At 44.4% G+C, this 17,295-nt stretch overlaps 2 protein-coding genes and 1 long non-coding RNA gene across 17 annotated transcripts in view; 1 reads left to right on the top strand and 2 right to left on the bottom strand.

Moving 5' to 3' along the window:
• The window catches only part of Rpn2 (ribophorin II), a 47,318-nt gene extending 42,291 nt beyond the window's left edge, over positions 1-5,027 (bottom strand). Inside the window, exons 1-2 of one of the 3 annotated variants that reach the window (XM_006235379.4) lie at positions 4,894-5,027; positions 146-339 (exon numbers count right to left, since the gene is read on the bottom strand). In XM_006235379.4, the coding sequence (XP_006235441.1) occupies positions 146-339; positions 4,894-4,906 (207 nt within the window). In that variant the 5' untranslated portion in view covers positions 4,907-5,027. 3 annotated transcript variants of the gene reach the window in all.
• LOC134486194 (uncharacterized) lies at positions 1,295-3,856 on the bottom strand. The gene is made up of 2 exons (XR_010065009.1): positions 3,620-3,856; positions 1,295-2,011 (listed from the first exon to the last, which is right to left on the bottom strand). It is a non-coding gene; the product is annotated as an uncharacterized LOC134486194 (long non-coding RNA).
• Mroh8 (maestro heat-like repeat family member 8) overlaps positions 4,522-17,295 on the top strand; it is a 68,453-nt gene continuing 55,679 nt past the window's right edge. For all 13 annotated transcript variants that reach the window (XR_010065008.1, XM_039106715.2, XM_039106714.2 and 10 more), the window contains exons 1-3: positions 4,522-5,037; positions 13,384-13,505; positions 15,621-15,766. Coding sequence is in view for 12 of the 13 variants with exons in the window: in XM_039106715.2 (XP_038962643.1) it covers positions 4,754-5,037; positions 13,384-13,505; positions 15,621-15,766 (552 nt within the window). In the remaining variant the exon portion in view is untranslated. The remainder of the gene's footprint in view (positions 5,038-13,383; positions 13,506-15,620; positions 15,767-17,295) is intronic.

Below are 17,295 nucleotides of genomic sequence, written 5' to 3'. Positions count from 1 at the left end.
CGCATCAGACTGACAGAAATATTTGTTACATTAACCTAACTGTCTTCACACCAGCAAGAGTTTGTTTTAAAGTGTCCAAGAGGAACACAGTCCAGAGATTAAGAGTCTCCTCAAACACAGAACAGAGAAAGGCGCTTTATTTTACCTTGACATCTGGCACCTGTGCCCCAAGGCTGTTGAGTCCCACAATGGAGTAGAAGGCAGACTCCAAGCTCGTGAAAGGGCGATCCAGTGAGGCTTTCAGTCTTTCCACATCATGCTTGGTGAGGTAGTGGGTGGGGGTCAGAGCCTGGGTGCTGGCTGTGATTGTCAGGGCCAACAGGAAGACAGCACTTGAACCTGAGGAAAATGACTATTAAGTACACACCATCCACTCCTAGTCACAATCCCAACAATGATGCCCCAGGGCTGGGATCCCAACCATGTGGGGATGGGTGGAGAATACAGGTTTAGCCTCTAGAGGGGAATGGTGACCCCATCTTCAACCACCAGGACAATCTTTCATGCAAGCTCGAGGAATCTGAAGAACAAGACCACACCATTCCCATTTAAAACTACCCAGGACAGAACCAAAGCTGAATCCTCGTATCTTGTCTCCTCAACCTGACACCTTCCTCATCCACACCAACTGACGCTTTCCCTAATTTCAACTTTGCATAACTTGTCCTTCAGGTATCAGCTTAAGCATCTTTAAGAAGCTTTTCCAGGGGGGCTGAAGAAATGGCTCAATGGATAAGAAGAACACTTACTGCTCTTTCAGAGGACTGGAGTTCAGTTCCCAGCACTCACATGGTGGCTCACAACTATTTGTGACTCCAAATCTAAGTGATCTGATGCCCTCTTCTGGCCTCCCAGGGCATCAGGCGCACACATGGCACACCTATACTCACATTAAAACAAAAATAAAAAACCAAGCTTTCCCTGAATAGATGACCGTACAATGAAGGACCAAGCCTCTGTGCTACACAGGAACCACAGCCAAGTTACTGTCTCAGCCTCCTCAGACATAAAGCAGGTGACAACAGTGTCATCCCTGGGCCTGTCATAAGGTAGAGAGACTTCAGAAGTGACTGGTACATAACGAGCACTATGAGAAGTCTCAGTTGATGCTTCCATTACCGTGGGTGACACTGTAGCCACTCAGCACACTCTAGACTGTACCTAACAGCATCTTCCATAACTAAGAGTATAAGGGCTGATTTCTCGGCTAAACTGTAAGCCCCTGGAGGGTGAAGACTATTTCTCATGAATACCTCAGTATTTCCAAGTCCTATAGACTACCAGGTACATGGAATGCAGGGAATAAATACTTTACAAATAAATGGATAAAAAAACCAGTCCTATCTGTTATGCCCTAGGGGACAGAAAGAAATTGTAGGAACAGCATCTGTCTGTCTTTCATTAAAAATAAAAGAGGGTATTTTTGAATAGGCTATGTCATGAAAAAATGAATTGTCTGTCACCCAAGTTAAAAGCATTATAAAGCAATCATAAGGTTAAATTCTTTGCCTAAACTAGTATGCAAAGAGGTGGTGACTTGGTGTAGGATTCGCTCCCTAGTTTGGTGCACAGTACCTCTAAGCCCCTAACCCTAAACTAAGAAAGCAGAGTCTACAATGTGTAGTGTCATCAACATCCTGAATGCTCGTCTAATCTGAACTGGAGTCCCTTAAAGACATTACTAGGCAATGACCACTAAGGCCTGCAGTAGCTTACGCATGGCCAGTCTTGGCCTCAACAGTGAACACTGCAGACTTCACACTCCACTCAAAAGAACTGAATTAAATTGGGGTGGGGAGTGTGCACACATGGAGGTCAGAGGAACACTTGCACTTAGTTTTACCTAGAAAACATATAGGTCCTGAAGATCAGATTCAGGTCATCTCATCAGTCAGGCTCACTGACAAGAACCTTAACCTCAGGAGTCATCCTGACAGACCCCTACTTCTGTTTGTCTGTGTCTGTCTTTCTTTTTTCTTTTCTTCCTTCCTTCCTTCCTTCTTTGAGAATGCTGAAAAGATGTACAACTCAGAATCATTCCTCTAAGGACAGTAGTTTCATTTAAGTCTTTGCGTATCTGTCAGCCTAAATATGAAAACTCTTCAAAAAGCTAAAGGCCAGGGGTTGGGGATTTGGCTCAGTGGCAGAGCGCTTGCCTAGGAAGCGCAAGGCCCTGGGTTCGGTCCCCAGCTCCGAAAAAAAGAACCAAAAAAAAAAAAAAAAAAAAGCTAAAGGCCAGTATGTGTAGAGGTGGTGGCTTGGTGTAGGATTCGCTCCTGGGTTTGGTGCACAGAACCTCTAAGCCCCTAACCCTAAACTAAGAAAGCAAAGAGTCTACAATGTGTAGTGTCATCAACATCCTGACTGAATGCTCATGGCCTTGTTTTCCCTCAGTGCTGGGAATTGAACCCCAAGCACTATTTTAGTTGTTAAAAATAAACACACAGCTAGGAAACCCCCATTCTCAAATTACATTTTAGTGAAAAAGAAAAAAAAAAAAAGGTAAGAACCATGATTTATCCCATTGGAAAGCAGAGGCACTGAGGAGAAAATAAAGGATAGAATGGGTATCCTGGGAGGAACAGGTTTGTATGCAGAGAACAAGGATACTGAGCTGCAGACCTGAAAGCAGAGACCAGAGTGAGGATAGATACACTGTAACAAGAAAACTAGCAGAGGGGGTGGGATAGGAGGCTTACAGACAGGAAACCAGGAAAGGGAATAACATTTGAAATGTGAATAAAAAAAATCCAATAAAAAAAAAAAAAGAAAGAAAGAAAGAGGGCTGGAGAGATGGCTCAGTGGTTAAGAGCACCGACTGCTCCTTCAGAGGTCCTGAGTTCAAATCCAAACAACCACATAGTGGCTCACAACCATCTGTAATGAAATCTGATGTCCTCTTCTGGTGTGTTTGAAGACAGCTACAGTGTACTTATATATAAAATAAATAAATAAATCTTTAAAAAAACAAAAGAAAGAAAGAAAGAAAGAAAGAAAGAAAGAAAGAAAGAAAGAAAGAAAGAAAACTAGATACAAAGACTGAATGGGGAGCTTATATAGTGACAGGGAGCAGAAGCCAATCCAAAGGGCCCAATAGGCAACTGAGAGGGCTCTGGTTTTTAACCAAGCAAGGAGACCACAGCAAAGTTCTAAGTAGGGAGGCAATTTGACAAGTATTTTAACAGGACTACTTTGTGGAGGATGATACTGTGTTATACTAACCTAAGTAGGGGTGAAGGGGGTGTGGGGGGGTTAGTTAAAACCTATCAGAATTGCTAATGCTAAGAGGATGTAGACAAAGAGACATCAAGGCATTTGGCAAAATCCCCAGTGACCAGTGGAGCAATCAGAGATGTGATGTAGTGAGTGACTGTGATCACCTCTCCTCCAGCTAAACTGTAAATACCCCTAACAGCCTCTGTGCCAGAATCTGAATCTTTTCTACCACAACTTAAGCACAGTAGCAACTTTTCTGACTAATGTGTGAACACTCAATGGATGGGTAGGCCCAAATTACACTGAATTCTTCCATACACTGCACCAGTTTTTAATCCTTCCAGTGAGGTGGGTATCTTCTGCATTTTACAAGTCAAGAAATGGTTTATAAACCATTCCATACCTGTCACTCCTGGACCGGGGAAACAGAGGTGGTGAGTTTGAGCTGGAGCCTCAGCTACACAGTAGGACCCTACCTATTTTGTGTGTGTTGTGGTCCATGCACATAAGTGCATGCCAGTACACAAGCATGCAGAGGCCAGAGAAAACATAGGATGACTATGTTGTTCTATGCCATTGTGCCTTGAGGCAGGGCCTTTTCACGGAACTAGAACCATTTTGGCTAGACTAGATGGTTACCTCTTGGGATCTGATGGTCTCTGCCCTCCAATGCTGGGGTTACATGCACATGTAGTCAGTTATACCCAGTGCTATATTTGAACTCAGATTCACAAGTTGCACTGAACCATCTCCCAGATCCCTAGATCCTATCTAAATAAAGAAAAAAAAAATTTAAGGTTTGTAAATAGGTACCTACTTCTGTCCTAAGACACATAACCAAGACTCAAACTTCAGCTTCAATACAAGTTCTGACTTTAACCACTTTGCCAACAAATCAAATAGTGAGATAGCAAGTTTTGGTCACTCTAGTCCCATGGGATTTCAACTACTCATCGGCCATCGGGAATAGGATATACGCCCAAATAGTCCTTTTAAAAAGAATACACTAAGATTCTGGACCTGTCCACACACAATCTGCCAAGCATTGAATTTTGCCCAGCGCTGTAAAATGCAAGCACATAAGTATCATTTAACAAAACTCTTAACGAAGCGCATACCAGATGAGACACTAAGGTGTTAAGTCCCTGGCTCCTGTTCTCACAATAAATACGTAGCCGGATACAAGTCTGAACCCTTAGTATCACTCTATACCCTAGGCTTTAGGCTCCCTAAGACAGAGCTGTGATTTTCCTGTCCTTGTCAGGGAATAAGAACCTAGAGCTGCAAGAAAGTCCAGTGACATGCTCAAAAGCGCTCACGATGCCAGGGGTGGGTCCCTTGACAGGCGGTAGGCCGCCGGTACTATTGGAATGAATGGGAGGTCAGGCACGAGCTCCGCGCAGCCCCGGCTCGCGCTGGGCCTCTCGGGGACCCGTAGTCACACGTTGCACGCCCCACCATCAACCCTTCGGGTCCCCGGCACTTCACCAGCTCGCAGCCCTCTGCCACACGCTCAACCTCGAAAGCGCCCGTGCCCATGCCCCTGCCCCGTAGGGGAGGGGAACCGCGCCTAGCCGGCGCCCGTGTGGTCCGCACTAGCCTCCCGCGGGCAACGCCCCGCTCCCCAAAGCGTGTCGGCCGCGGGGCCCCACTGTTGAGCCATGCGCAACGCCTCACCCGGCGGCGCCATTCCTCCGAGCAGGTCCCACCGGAGCCCGAACACGCAGACTTCCGCTCCGGGAAGTGGCTCCAAGAGCGCGCCGGAGGGGACGCCAGGGACCTGCGGCACACGCCACTTGCCAGAATGGGCTCCCGGCAAAGGTCAGTCTCGACGGTCCCGCTTGGCAGGGCCTTCCCAGCAGCCGCGATGTCGGGGAGTCCAGTCGTGGCGTTCGAACCGCGTCCACGGTTCCTGCTTGCCAACCCGGCGCCTCCCCCGCGCCGGGACCCACTTGGAATCGACCGCCTCTCAACCGCCCTGCTCACACCGCCACCCGGACGCGATTGGGCCGGGCCTTGGGGCGGGCCTAATACGGGGCCGCCTCTGATTGGCCAGTGCCAGTGACTGGCCGGACGTGCTGTCACTCACGGGTCTTTCCCGTAGCCCGGCCAATTTTAAAGCCATCAAAAGGGTCCGGTTGGGAGGGGAGCGTTGTAGTGACGTGACTTTATCCACTTCGGGAAATTTTGGTTAATGGATTACTTAGATTGTTAGTAACTGGCTGTTGAGCGAGTTTTATCCAGTTTTCAAGCCTGTGAGCTCTACAGGTAACGGAGAGGAGCGTTTTAAAATGTTTTATTTTTTTGAGAATTTCATACGATATATTTTAACCATATTCATTTCCTTCCCCCCAACTCCCTGCCCATTCAACGCATGCTCTTTTTTTCTCTTTCTAAAATAAAAAAATAAACTAAGCATAGAGTCCTGCCCTAAAGAGTGGTTAATATACCCAGTTACTCCATTGAAGAAAACAGATTTTCCCTCTCTCAGCCCCTATCAGTTATGGATAGCTTTTTGGCTAGGGGTGGGCCTTTTGTGCCCACTCCCCCTTCTTTGTGCTGGGGTTTTGTATATCTTGAGCCTTCGTCAGGTCTTGTGCATACTGACACAATCTCCGTGGGGTCACGTTGCATCACCCCGGTTGTGTCTGGAAAAAAGCTGCTTATTTAAAGCCGTTCACCACCCCTGGCTCTTACAATCCTACTCCTCTTCCACATAGATCCATGCCCACGAGCCCTGAGGTAAGGGGGTATGATATAGACATCCCATTTAGGGCTGTTTTTCCAAGGTCTCTTATTCTTTGTGTGTTGATCAGTTTCGGGTCTCCGTGTTAATCGATGTCTGCTCCAAGAAGTTTTCTCTGGTGAGGGTTGAGGGATGCACTGATCTGCAAATTTAACAGACTCAGAAATGGAAGGCAGAAGTAATATGTAGCCCCGATTACTGAGCACTTACAATATAGGTTGAAAGAGCACTAAGCAGTCTACATACGTTATTCCGTTATTAAACACTCTACATATAGTATTTCATTCCCTCTTTATCATTTTTTTGTCAAGTGCTACTATTAGTACTTTAAAAGGAAGGAAAAAGTTCAGCCCATGCATTCTGATGACAACCTCAGTGTCTGATGATTAACTATTGTGAGCATGGAGAGTTTCGCAATATATAGTGCTTCTTCTCTTTAGTGTCACTCCAAATATCATTCAGCTCTGTGGGGGGTGGGGGGGACCAGACCACTCATCCATACAGTAGTCTATATGGGGGATAGGGGGGGCGGACCACTCATCCATACAGTAGTCTATGTGGGGGGCAGGGGGGCAGACCACTCATCCATACAGTAGTCTTTAGCCCTATGCTGTTTTTTCTCTTTGAACTTAATGGAATTAAGAAAAGGTTAAGCCTCATCTCCTCAGCTACTGGGTGCTTCAAATGCTCACTGGCTCAGTCAGGGTGGCCGGTGGATCTTGCACTGTAATTTGAAATCACGGGACAGATATTTTCATTATCCCAGAAAGTGATATTGGGTAGTGCCGAATGAGAATACACTTGAAGAACTCGACTGATTCAGTAATAAGACAAGCCCGTGGTGTGCTAAAGAGGGAGCCAGCTGTTAAGATTTTTGGAATTTTGGAAATTGATTAAATAGAGCTACTTAGGACATTAAGTTACACAGCCATAAACTGAAAGGAAATATGCTGAAAATTAAAGTCTTCAATTCCTGATATTACACATTACCATTTTCTCAGCACCTGCCATTGCCTGTATGTATGTGACACCTCACTGTGGAACGGATAACCACAGTCTTTTCTACCCTTGCCCCTGTTACCAGATAATGACTCTGAGACCTAATCATTTATGAATAAATGCCTAGGCCATAAGCTTGGGCTTGTTCCCCAACTAGCTCATAACTTATATAATCCATTTATTCCATTCTATTCTACCTCTCCTCAGTTTCATACGTCTCTCTCCTCAGAGTCTGCATGGTAAAACTTCCTGTGTCTGACTAACTCCCAGAGATCCTAGCTGGCAACCAGAACTCCTGCTCCTTCTTTCCTGTCTTTTTTGAATGCCATCAGCTCTTTATTGATGCTTCCACACAGAACACAAGAGATTCCATCTACTGAGATGAGGTAGAACATCTGCCATTACACCCTTGATCCAGGGGTAACATTAATAGCTTGATTTCTGGCCATGATTTTTTGAATATTTACATTATAAATGGCATATATGGCAAAGCAAGCTTGATTTACTGTTTCATTGATTATCTAAACCTAATGAAGGAAAGGAAGGTTAAAAGAGGTTAACTTAAAACGTGTCACAGCTGGTATGCTGGTACAGGCCTGTGATGCCCAGCATGTATGAAACAGTGGCAGTCAGATATGACGTTTGAAGTTACCCTCCGCCATATCATGAGTTTGCTATCAGCCATGGCTACCATAAGCAGGGTGTTATGTCTGCAGCATTCGCCTTGTGAATACTCTGACCATGTGTTTGTTGTTGCAGCTTTGGTGTAAATGAAGAGAGCCGTCAGCGTTCACCTAAGAATTACACTTAGGGCTGGGCTCACTGGTAGAGCATTTGCCTAATATGCCTCAGACAGACCCTGGCTTAGATCCCCAGCCCTGAAGAAAAGGGAAACACTGTTTCATTTGTTTGTTTTTAGCAAAATCTCAGTTGTTCAATTTTACCAATGACAACTTGGGAGCCAGATCCTGGGGTGAAAGCCTACTGGCTCAGAGAGGCAGAGAAAGCACCTTCCTCCTCAGGCAACTTCCCAGCAGGAATGCCCCCATACCCCCTCTCTAAAAAAATTCTCCTGTAAACTGAATGTCCCTCCCTTCTACTTACCATGCATCTCTCTCTCTCTGTCCTCCTGACTCCTCCTTACTATGTTTTTCTCTTTTTCTTTTTTAAGATTTATTTATTTTTGTTATGAATAGTGTTCTGCCTGCATGTACACCTGCAGGCCAGAAGAGGGCATCAGATCTCATTATAGATGGTTGTGAGCCAACCATAGGGTGGCTGGGGATTGAACCCCAGTCTGTAAGAGCAGCCAGTGCTCTTAACCACTGAGCCATCTCTCCAGCCCTCTATGCTTTTTTTTTTCTTTTAAATAATACTTAGTCCACTTCCTGTCAACTGGTTGCTTGCTCAACTTCTTGAATTTTATTCATGTTTACAATATTCAAGCAGAAAAGTCTTGGATCAAAGGTGTGTGTTAAGGCTGAGTCACACCACAACTGAAAACAGGTTTTCCCAGTAAACAACAGAATCTCAGGATTCACAGTGTTATTAGATATCCTGCAACAACAACAACAACAACCACACACACACACACACACACACACACACACACACACACTTGGAGAGTCTGTTGCTAAAGCACATACCAACAGCTAGGTATGGTGGCTGATGCCTTTAGTGCCAGGCAGATCTCTGTGATTTTGAGGGCAGCCTGGTCTACATGGTGAATTCTAGGACAACCAGGGCTACATAGTGAGACCCTGTCTCAGAAAAAAACAACAAAATGCATATGCCAGCAATCAGCTGCAGAGCCCAGTAAGAAACATAGGCAAGAAAACTTTACTAGACACCTCGTCAAAGAAAATGTAGGATCAGACTCGGAAATAAGCACTGGAAACATGATGGACATTATTATTACTACAGACGAGAAGATGCACAGACACTGCCAAGCACCCGCTCCAGACAATGAAGTCCAACAGCATCAAACGTTGACAAAGCAAGCCGAGTGCTTGTTCACTACTAGTAGAAATCTAGCATACATTTTGGGAATATAAGTATTTCCATTTTGGAAAGTTTCTTTAAAAGACTGGCATTTCCTTTAAAAGTCAGCTATACAAATCAACCATTCCGTTCATAGAGTGTTTGTTTCTAAAAACTATTATCAGGCTTCGGAAAGATCCCTCAGCAGTTAGGGCACTGGCTGATCTTGCAGAGAACCTGGGTTTGATTCCCAGCACCCGTATGGTGATTCACAACTCTAGTTCCAAGAAGTGAGATGTTCCCTTCTGACCTCCTGCAGGAGTTAAGCATGTATGTATACCCAAACATACATGTAGGCAGATATGCTTTCATACACTTTAAAAAAAGAAAACGTAGGAGGTCGGAAAGATGACTCAGCAGCTAAGAACCCTGGCTGCTCTTCAGAGGACTCTGGTTCCGTTCCCAGCACCACATGGCCGCTCACAAACATCTGTAACTCCAGTTCCTGATGATCCAATGTCCTCTGCGCTCTCTGCAGGTACTGTGCAGGCTTGTAGTGCACAAACATACACAAATAAAACAACCCGGGGTTGGGGATTTAGCTCAGTGGTAGAGCGCTTGCCTAGCAAGCACAAGGCCCTGGGTTCGGTCCCCAGCTCTGAAAAAAAAAAAAAAAAACACACACACCTATACATATAAAAATGTTAATCTTTTAAAAAAAATTACAAAGTAAAAATTTATATTAAGGAAATCCGTGTATGTAAGTTTATTGAAGAATTTCTCAAAATTGAGCTATGAGATTTTCTTTATGAAACAAATGAGGAAAAGATACTGCCACTGTGTTTGGTGGTTGTTCTTGTCAACTTGTCTGGATAAAGAATCACTATGGAAACCCTCCTCTGGGTGTGTCTATGAGGGTGTGTCCAGAAAGCTTTACCTGAAGAGGGAAGGCTCCCCTTGAATGTAGGTGGCACAGACATTCATGGCTCTCTGCTCCTCAGTGTGGACACCTGGGACCAGTTGCCTCGCCCTCCATGACCACGTCTTCCTGCCTTGATGGGCTGAGCAGAGAACAAACCCTCCTTCCTTAAGTGGCTTTGCCACCTCGCAGGGAAGTAACTCCTAACACAGAGCCTCAGCACCAGCAGGACCTTTAAAACAAGACACGCTGGAAGGCTTCTCTCTGTTGGTACCCGTTCCATCCTTTCCCTGGCCTCTGAGGAAATGCCAGCCCTTCAGACTGAAGTGCTCCCTGGCTTCTTCTCGGGGTTTTACCATGTGTTTCTGATGTCGAGAAATGTTTGCGGTCCAGCAAGATGCTCAGCAGGTAAAGGAACCTGCCACCCATTCTTTCACCCGAGTTCAATCCCTGCAACCCACTTGGGTTAAAGAGAAAACTCCCCCGGTTTGTCCCCAGACCACTACACATACACAACATAGCACACAGGTGCCCATCCGTACACATACATACAAAATAAATAATTATAATTTTAAAAAGCATATTAGTTTTGTATATTCCTTATACAGGGAAGTTATTGAATACTTTTTCAAATGACTTTTCAAAGAATATTTTTTAAAGAAATAGTTTTTTTAAGAGTTTATTTTTTCAGTTTTTAAAATTTATTTAATGTATGAATACTCTGTTGCATATACGTCCGTGGCCAGAAGAGGACATCAGATTCACTTATAGATGGTTGTGAACCACCATGTGGTTGCTGGGAATTGAACTCAGGACGTCTGGAAGAGCAACCATGGCACCTAACTGCTGAGCCGTCTCACCAGTTCCAGAGTCTGTCTCTATGGCCCGGGCTGGCCTCAAACTCCTATCTTAGGTTCCCAGCTGTTGAGATTACAGACATCGGCCACCTTGCTTGGTCTCACTCCTTTCCCTTGCTGTATAGTACTTCACTGTGTGACCATGGGAGTTCATCTGTTCTGCTAATGCTAAGTCAGCAGCTGTCTCAGGGTTTGGTTTTGTTTTGTTTTGTTTGTTTGTTTTGTTCTTTTTTTCGGAGCTGGGAACCGAACCCAGGGCCTTGCGCTTCCTAGGCAAGCGCTCTACCACTGAGCTAAATCCCCAACCCCAGTTTTGGTTTTTTTAACTTCTGTTTGTTTACCATGACCACTTCTGTGAAATCCTTATATATTCCTCCCCACGCCCCTGGCACGCATGTATACGTTTTACCAGAATACATTCCTAGATGTAGAATAGTGAGTCATAGAGTATATACACTTTAAACTTTACTACTTAACGATAAATTGTTGCCAAAGTAATTGTACCAATGTATACTTCCAACTGCAATCTATAGGATTGTTTGCTCCATGTCATTGTCAACACATGACAATGTTTAATTCATTAAATTTTAATTATCTAAAAAATTTAATTCATTAAAATTTTAAGCAATATGGACAGTTTAAAAATAGAACTTTTTAAAAAACTATATAGATATTTATCTTTAATCCATGTTTCTATCCATTTTGCAATATTCGTATGTGTGTTTATGGTATACACATATATTACATATGCATCACTCTCACAGAAATATCTTAATAGTATTATACTGCTGCTCAGCTGTTGTGATAAAAAAGCGTCTTGGGCTGGAGAGATGGCTCAGCAGTTAAGAGCATTGACTGCTCTTCCAGAGGTCCTGAGTTCAAATCCCAGCAACCACATGATGGCTCACAACCATCTGTAATGGGATCTGATGCCCTCTTCTGGCGCATCTGAAGACAGCTACAGTGTACTCATCTATAATAAATAAATAAATCTTTAAAAAAAAAAAAGTGTCTCAACTCGTTCCTGCATGTAGTGTGCCACACTTCTCTCCCAGGCTCTCTCTGACCCAGGTGGTGGCTCTCTCGCTAGTTCCTGCTCGGTCAGGCCATAGAAACTAGCACTAATTTATCTCAGGGGCTTCATGCTGGCCCTCAAGGTACTCTCTGACCGGGGCGGTCCCTGGTCTGTTCCAGCGTGGGTCAAATAGAACTAACCACAACTTATCTCTAATTAGTATCTCTCCCTGCAGCTCTCTACTAGCTGAGAACTCTCTGGTTCCAGCTACCCTGTAAAATCAGGGCTATAGAAGTCCAGCATGGGCTAGCCTATCATGGCTCCCTGCCATGGGTTCTGTTCACATTCCCAACAACCCAGTGAAATCATGACTCAATAAACTTAATTTATCAATCAGATTTATATGTTAAATTCTCAATCACAGTAAACTCACAACCAATTGATAAGTATACAAGCTGCCCACCTAGATAAAATAAATTTGCCTATAGAAATCCATCCCGGGGCTGGAGAGATGGCTCAGCGGTTAAGAGCACCCGACTGCTCTTCCAGAGGTCCTGAGTTCAATTCCCAGCAACCACATGGTGGCTCACAACCATCTGTAAGGAGACCCGATGCCCTCTTCTGGTGTGTCTGAAGACAGCTACAGTGTACTTATATATAATAAATGAATTAAAAAAAAAAAAAAAGAAATCCATCCCAACTACCTTGACAATTCAAGACCACCTGGATCTAGGTCATCCTTCTCCATTTCCGTTCTCCTTCCTCTTCTCTCCTGACTTACAAAAGCTTTGTCCCCACCTTAATTTTTATTGACCTTACTTGTGCCAGCCCTCACCTGCATATAGACATCAACCTTCACTCAGCAGCTTCCTTGTTTTGTCCTTTTGCTCTATTTTGTTGAGATGATGGGGTCTCACTTCATAGCCCGAGTCAGGCTGACTGCATGGCAGTCCTCCCGTTTCATCCTCTAGAGTGCCGTCACTGCTCTAGTCTGCTGAAATAAATACATCCAGAGCGGCCTATGATCCTCCACTGCAGGGAGCCTACTTCTTGGCAGAAGAAATGATTAGCCCCTGAACATTGTAAATAACTGAATTGGAAGCGTGGGATAAAGCTCATTGGTAGAGTGCCTGCCTAGAATAAACTGGACTCTGGCTTGATACCTTGCACTGCAAAAAATATGTAAATTAATAAACGAGTCAGTTAATTAGTCTGAGGTAGAATTGGGCTGGGGTACAGTCTTGTGCTTAGCACATGAGAAGCCCTGACTTGCCCTAGCAGGAATAAATGAATAACCGGATGCTATACTGGAAGGAATTATAAGCCATAAGACAAACGCAATCCAAACAAAGGTGGGACCGTCGTACCACAGTGTGTCCTCATTCGTCCACCTACCCATCACTCCTAGGAGATTGACATCATCCTGGGTGCTGGCAATGCATCGGGGACAAGATGTCTGATAGTTGGCACAATAATGAACAAATACTGTGAAAGCAAATTAGCCGAATCGGGGTCGGGGGAGGCTACTCAGTCTAGATTGATGACCAATAAATGCTTCTCTAAGAAGGGGATACGCTGGGCTTTCAACAGATTGCTATGGCCAAGGCGCTTCTGGGAAACTAAGTCTTTGAATTTCCTCTCTGCTTTCCAGGGTCAGTGGCACAGAAGAAGTAGTGATCCCCTGTGCTTCTGACAGTGACTCAGGAAGTGTAGATCTACAGCTGAGCAACTTAGATGACATTCACAAAGGCGGACCTAGTGTTGAATTTGCAGGTGAGAGGGACGCGTGTGTATTTTAAAACTGAATGGAAAGAAGGATTTTTGCCCTGTTTTCCCATACTAGGAGTTGAACCCAGGACTTTTTACATGCTAGGTAATGTTCTGCCACCAAGCTATACCCTAGACTTCTCTTTTAAAGTGTGGCCTACAGTACTCACTGCACTCGTGGAGCACCAGGTTCGAATCCCAGACCCATGGGGTAGCTCACCCCCTCTGTTACCCAGTTCCAGGAGATCCAATCCTCATTTCTGACCTCTTTGGATATTGCACGCACATGGTGCACAGACATAAATGCAGACAAAGCATGCTTACACATCAAATAAAAATAAATAAATCTCAAAAAAAAAAGAGTCCTACCAAGAGCTATTGATTGAATAGCCCTTAGCCAGAGGTTCATTAATTTGGTTCATGATGTTAAAACTTTGAGGGATTTCATAAAAAGAGAGACCGGTTTGGCTGACGGCTGAAGTGTCTTCATGTTGAAGGTGGGATCTGAATTGGCCTGCAGGTTAACTATCCTGCATTCAGCAAACAGGGATTGAGTACAGGAGGAGAGGCTGAGTGTACGGCAGTATATTTGGTAACCACTATTATTCAGTAACCAACTATTTTGGTAACCACTATTATTCAGTAACCAACACCCATGGTCCCCGCTATCTGTAGCTGGCACAGCACAGCAAAGAGACCTTACAAAACACAGTAACTAAGGCAATCGGAGGAATGGTGAGCACTGTGGAAGAATTAACACGAGGCTGAGACAACAAGGAAGAGACACGGGAACCCTGCTGTCAGTGGTCCTGGTCAGCAGTTTTAGGAAGGGCTAAAGACAACCCCTGAGAGAAGAGGAGGGAGGGTCAGCCATGCCTGGGATCACAGTGGGTCATCCATCTGCTCAGAGGTCAATGTCCTGCTGTGTCCCAACATGACCAGACTCCTTGGAGATGCAGCCATGAGCAGCACAGGCACCGCGTACTTGGAGATACACAGCTAGAGTCACGTGTAATCCAGGTGATGGGGCGTGCAGGTCAGAGTATTTGATGTGCCACAGGTCCTTATTGGCCAGGGGGCATTTGGAGCTTAGACCTGAAGAGAGGGGAGGAGTCAGCAAGGAAGAGAGCGGTAACACATGTGGAGGAAGGGGAGATGAGGCAGAGTGAAGAACCTCCGTCCTGACCAGAGGGAAATAAGCGGAAACTGTAATTACTGTAATCAGTGAAGACAGGAAGTGGAGGACTTCCTTCCCCAGCTGAGTCCTTCAGGAGACCAGAGAGAGAACAAAACCAGGGCTGCAATCCTCAGGGCCCTTTTAATCTTTTCAAGTCGGCAGGAGAGCAGTGCTGGATGTGCTCTGCTTACTCGTTGTGTAGCGACTCTTTGAACTGAGTTTTAAAGAAGTTTTTACGGTTAAGTCCAGACCCCAGGAGTTTCAATTATTTGTGAAATGCTGAATTTTTTCCCTTCTATGAGGCCATCTCTTTTATCATTGAATTTGTTCTCTGACAACAAGATCATACTGGGATTGCTTAGGATAGGCTTCTGTACCTCAGTGCATCCAAGGGAAAGCAGCCTCTCCGATGTTTGTGTAGGTTTTTGGTAGTCATTGGAAAGGTCTAGGATTCCAGTCCTGGGCACCTACCAGAAGCAGCAGATCCCTGTATCTGAAGTTGAAAGCTGGTTATGAAAATTCAGTGTTGGTTTTGACCTGTTTGGTTCTCTGAATTAAGATGGAAGGATTTTCAGAATTGATTTTCCTGACAAGATCTGTGTGGCCATTGTGACCTACGGACATACTGGCCTCCTGCAGAAGGTCAATCATTTGTCTATTCACATTCAGACGGTTGGAGAAGCTCTAGGAACACTGGTCAACTATCAACCGAGGCATTGAGACTTGAGATTTTAAAGGTTATTATCTTTACCATTTTATTACACTCTGGCCTACAGGTCCTTGTGGCTAGGAAGCTCTAAGAAACTGATTTTGCAGTTGAAAAAAACGTGGGAGTTGGGGGAGGACAGCGTCTGGGTCAGGGGTGCAGGAGAAGATGCCTGCCCTGTGGCAACGTCACTTCACAGCACACGGAGGCATCACCAGTGTCTTTCTTTTGGTATTAGATTCGGACATCTCTGACATCCCTATACTCCCTCAGGAGTCCCTTCCAGATAATCTCAGATCCCCAACTCTCCAGGAGCCCCTCAGTGAGGCCAGTGTTGAGAGGCTGGTCCAGTCTATCCAGGAGGTTTTACATGGTGATCTAAAGGTATGTACAGCAGTCTTAATGAACAATCCAATTTATTCCCAATAATAAAAAATATTTTCAATAATCCATTATTATATATACAAGTACTTTATGGGTTATAAAATGTATTTTTATCCTTGTAATTTTTATATTTATAAATCATTAAAATTATTTATTATATTTATAAGAAACAAAATAAATATTAGAGCCATAATAAAAAGTAAAGGTTAATCTTCTCTAATCCCACTTTCTTCACATAACCACTATTAGCATTTTCTATCCCTACAAATGTCTCTAATTATAGAAAACCAGTAAAAATAGTCACGCATGTTCTAGGTGAGTAACTGCAGCTCTGTACTGTCCTGTTTACTAGTTATCCGGTGTCTCATTGTTGAGGTGACCCAGTCCTGTGAGAATGTAAGAGACCTTGACCTGAGGGAAGGGAAGGCACCTCTGAGGAAGTTATCTCTGAGCTCAGGTCCAAGGGTTAAAAGAAGAGAGTGAAAGTTAGAACTTCGAGCATGGAGCACTATAGAAGTAGTCAGAGGGGACATAGCACTCTTGAGGAACCCAAGTCCTCAACGCTTAAATCCTGGTCACAGAGGGGGATGGTGATACAAGATAGGGTAAAGACAGGCATGGGCACACACAGTGCTGGACCTTGAAAATTGGGGTAAGACTACGTAGTGTCTCTCTATGTATCCTGGCTGTCTTAGAACTCATACAGACCAGGCTGGTTGAACTCAAAGATCTACCTGCCTCTGCCTCCCAAGAATTTCTTTCTGTAGCTTTAAAACAAACATAAATGACTAAGTGGAATATAAGAAAACGACGCTGGGGGCTGGGGATTTAGCTCAGTGGTAGAGCGCTTACCTAGGAAGCGCAAGGCCCTGGGTTCGGTCCCCAGCTCCGAAAAAAAGAACCCCCCCCAAAAAAAAAAAGAAAGAAAACGACGCTGGAGGCTGCAGAGATGGCTCAGCAGCTGAGGGCACTGGCCACTCTTTCTGAGGACCCAGGTTCCGTTCTTGGCACCCAGATGGCATCCCCCAACTGTCTATAACTCCCATCCCAGGAACTGACATCCTCTTCTGACCTCTGAAGGCATCCGGCACACACATGGTGCACATGCATAATACAGGCAAACCACTCATATGTAGATAATCTCAAAATTAAAAAAGAAAACAATGCCCTAATTTGTTTAACAATATCCCACCATTAGCCATTAGATTCTTTCTGGTAGATTTTTTTTCTTTTAGTTCATAGATAAATATTCTTAGGTATCTGTTTCTCTATATCCCATAAATAATTCTTTGATACACCAATAAATGTCTCAAGCAGTATGTGTCACTTGTGTGTGTGTATGTATGGTCTATGTTCCTGTGTGTGTCATGTTCGTATGTGTATACATGTGGTCTATGTTCCTGTGTGTGTCATGTTCACATGTGTATACATGTGGTATATATTTCTGTGTATGTCATGTTCAAATGTGTATACATGTGGTCTATGTTCCTGTGTGTGTCATGTTCGTATGTGTATACATGCATATGGAG

Source organism: Rattus norvegicus, chromosome 3, assembly GCF_036323735.1.
Source record: "Rattus norvegicus strain BN/NHsdMcwi chromosome 3, GRCr8, whole genome shotgun sequence".
NCBI classification, from domain to species: domain Eukaryota; kingdom Metazoa; phylum Chordata; class Mammalia; order Rodentia; family Muridae; genus Rattus; species Rattus norvegicus.
This window is presented reverse-complemented; position numbering and strand designations above follow the sequence as displayed.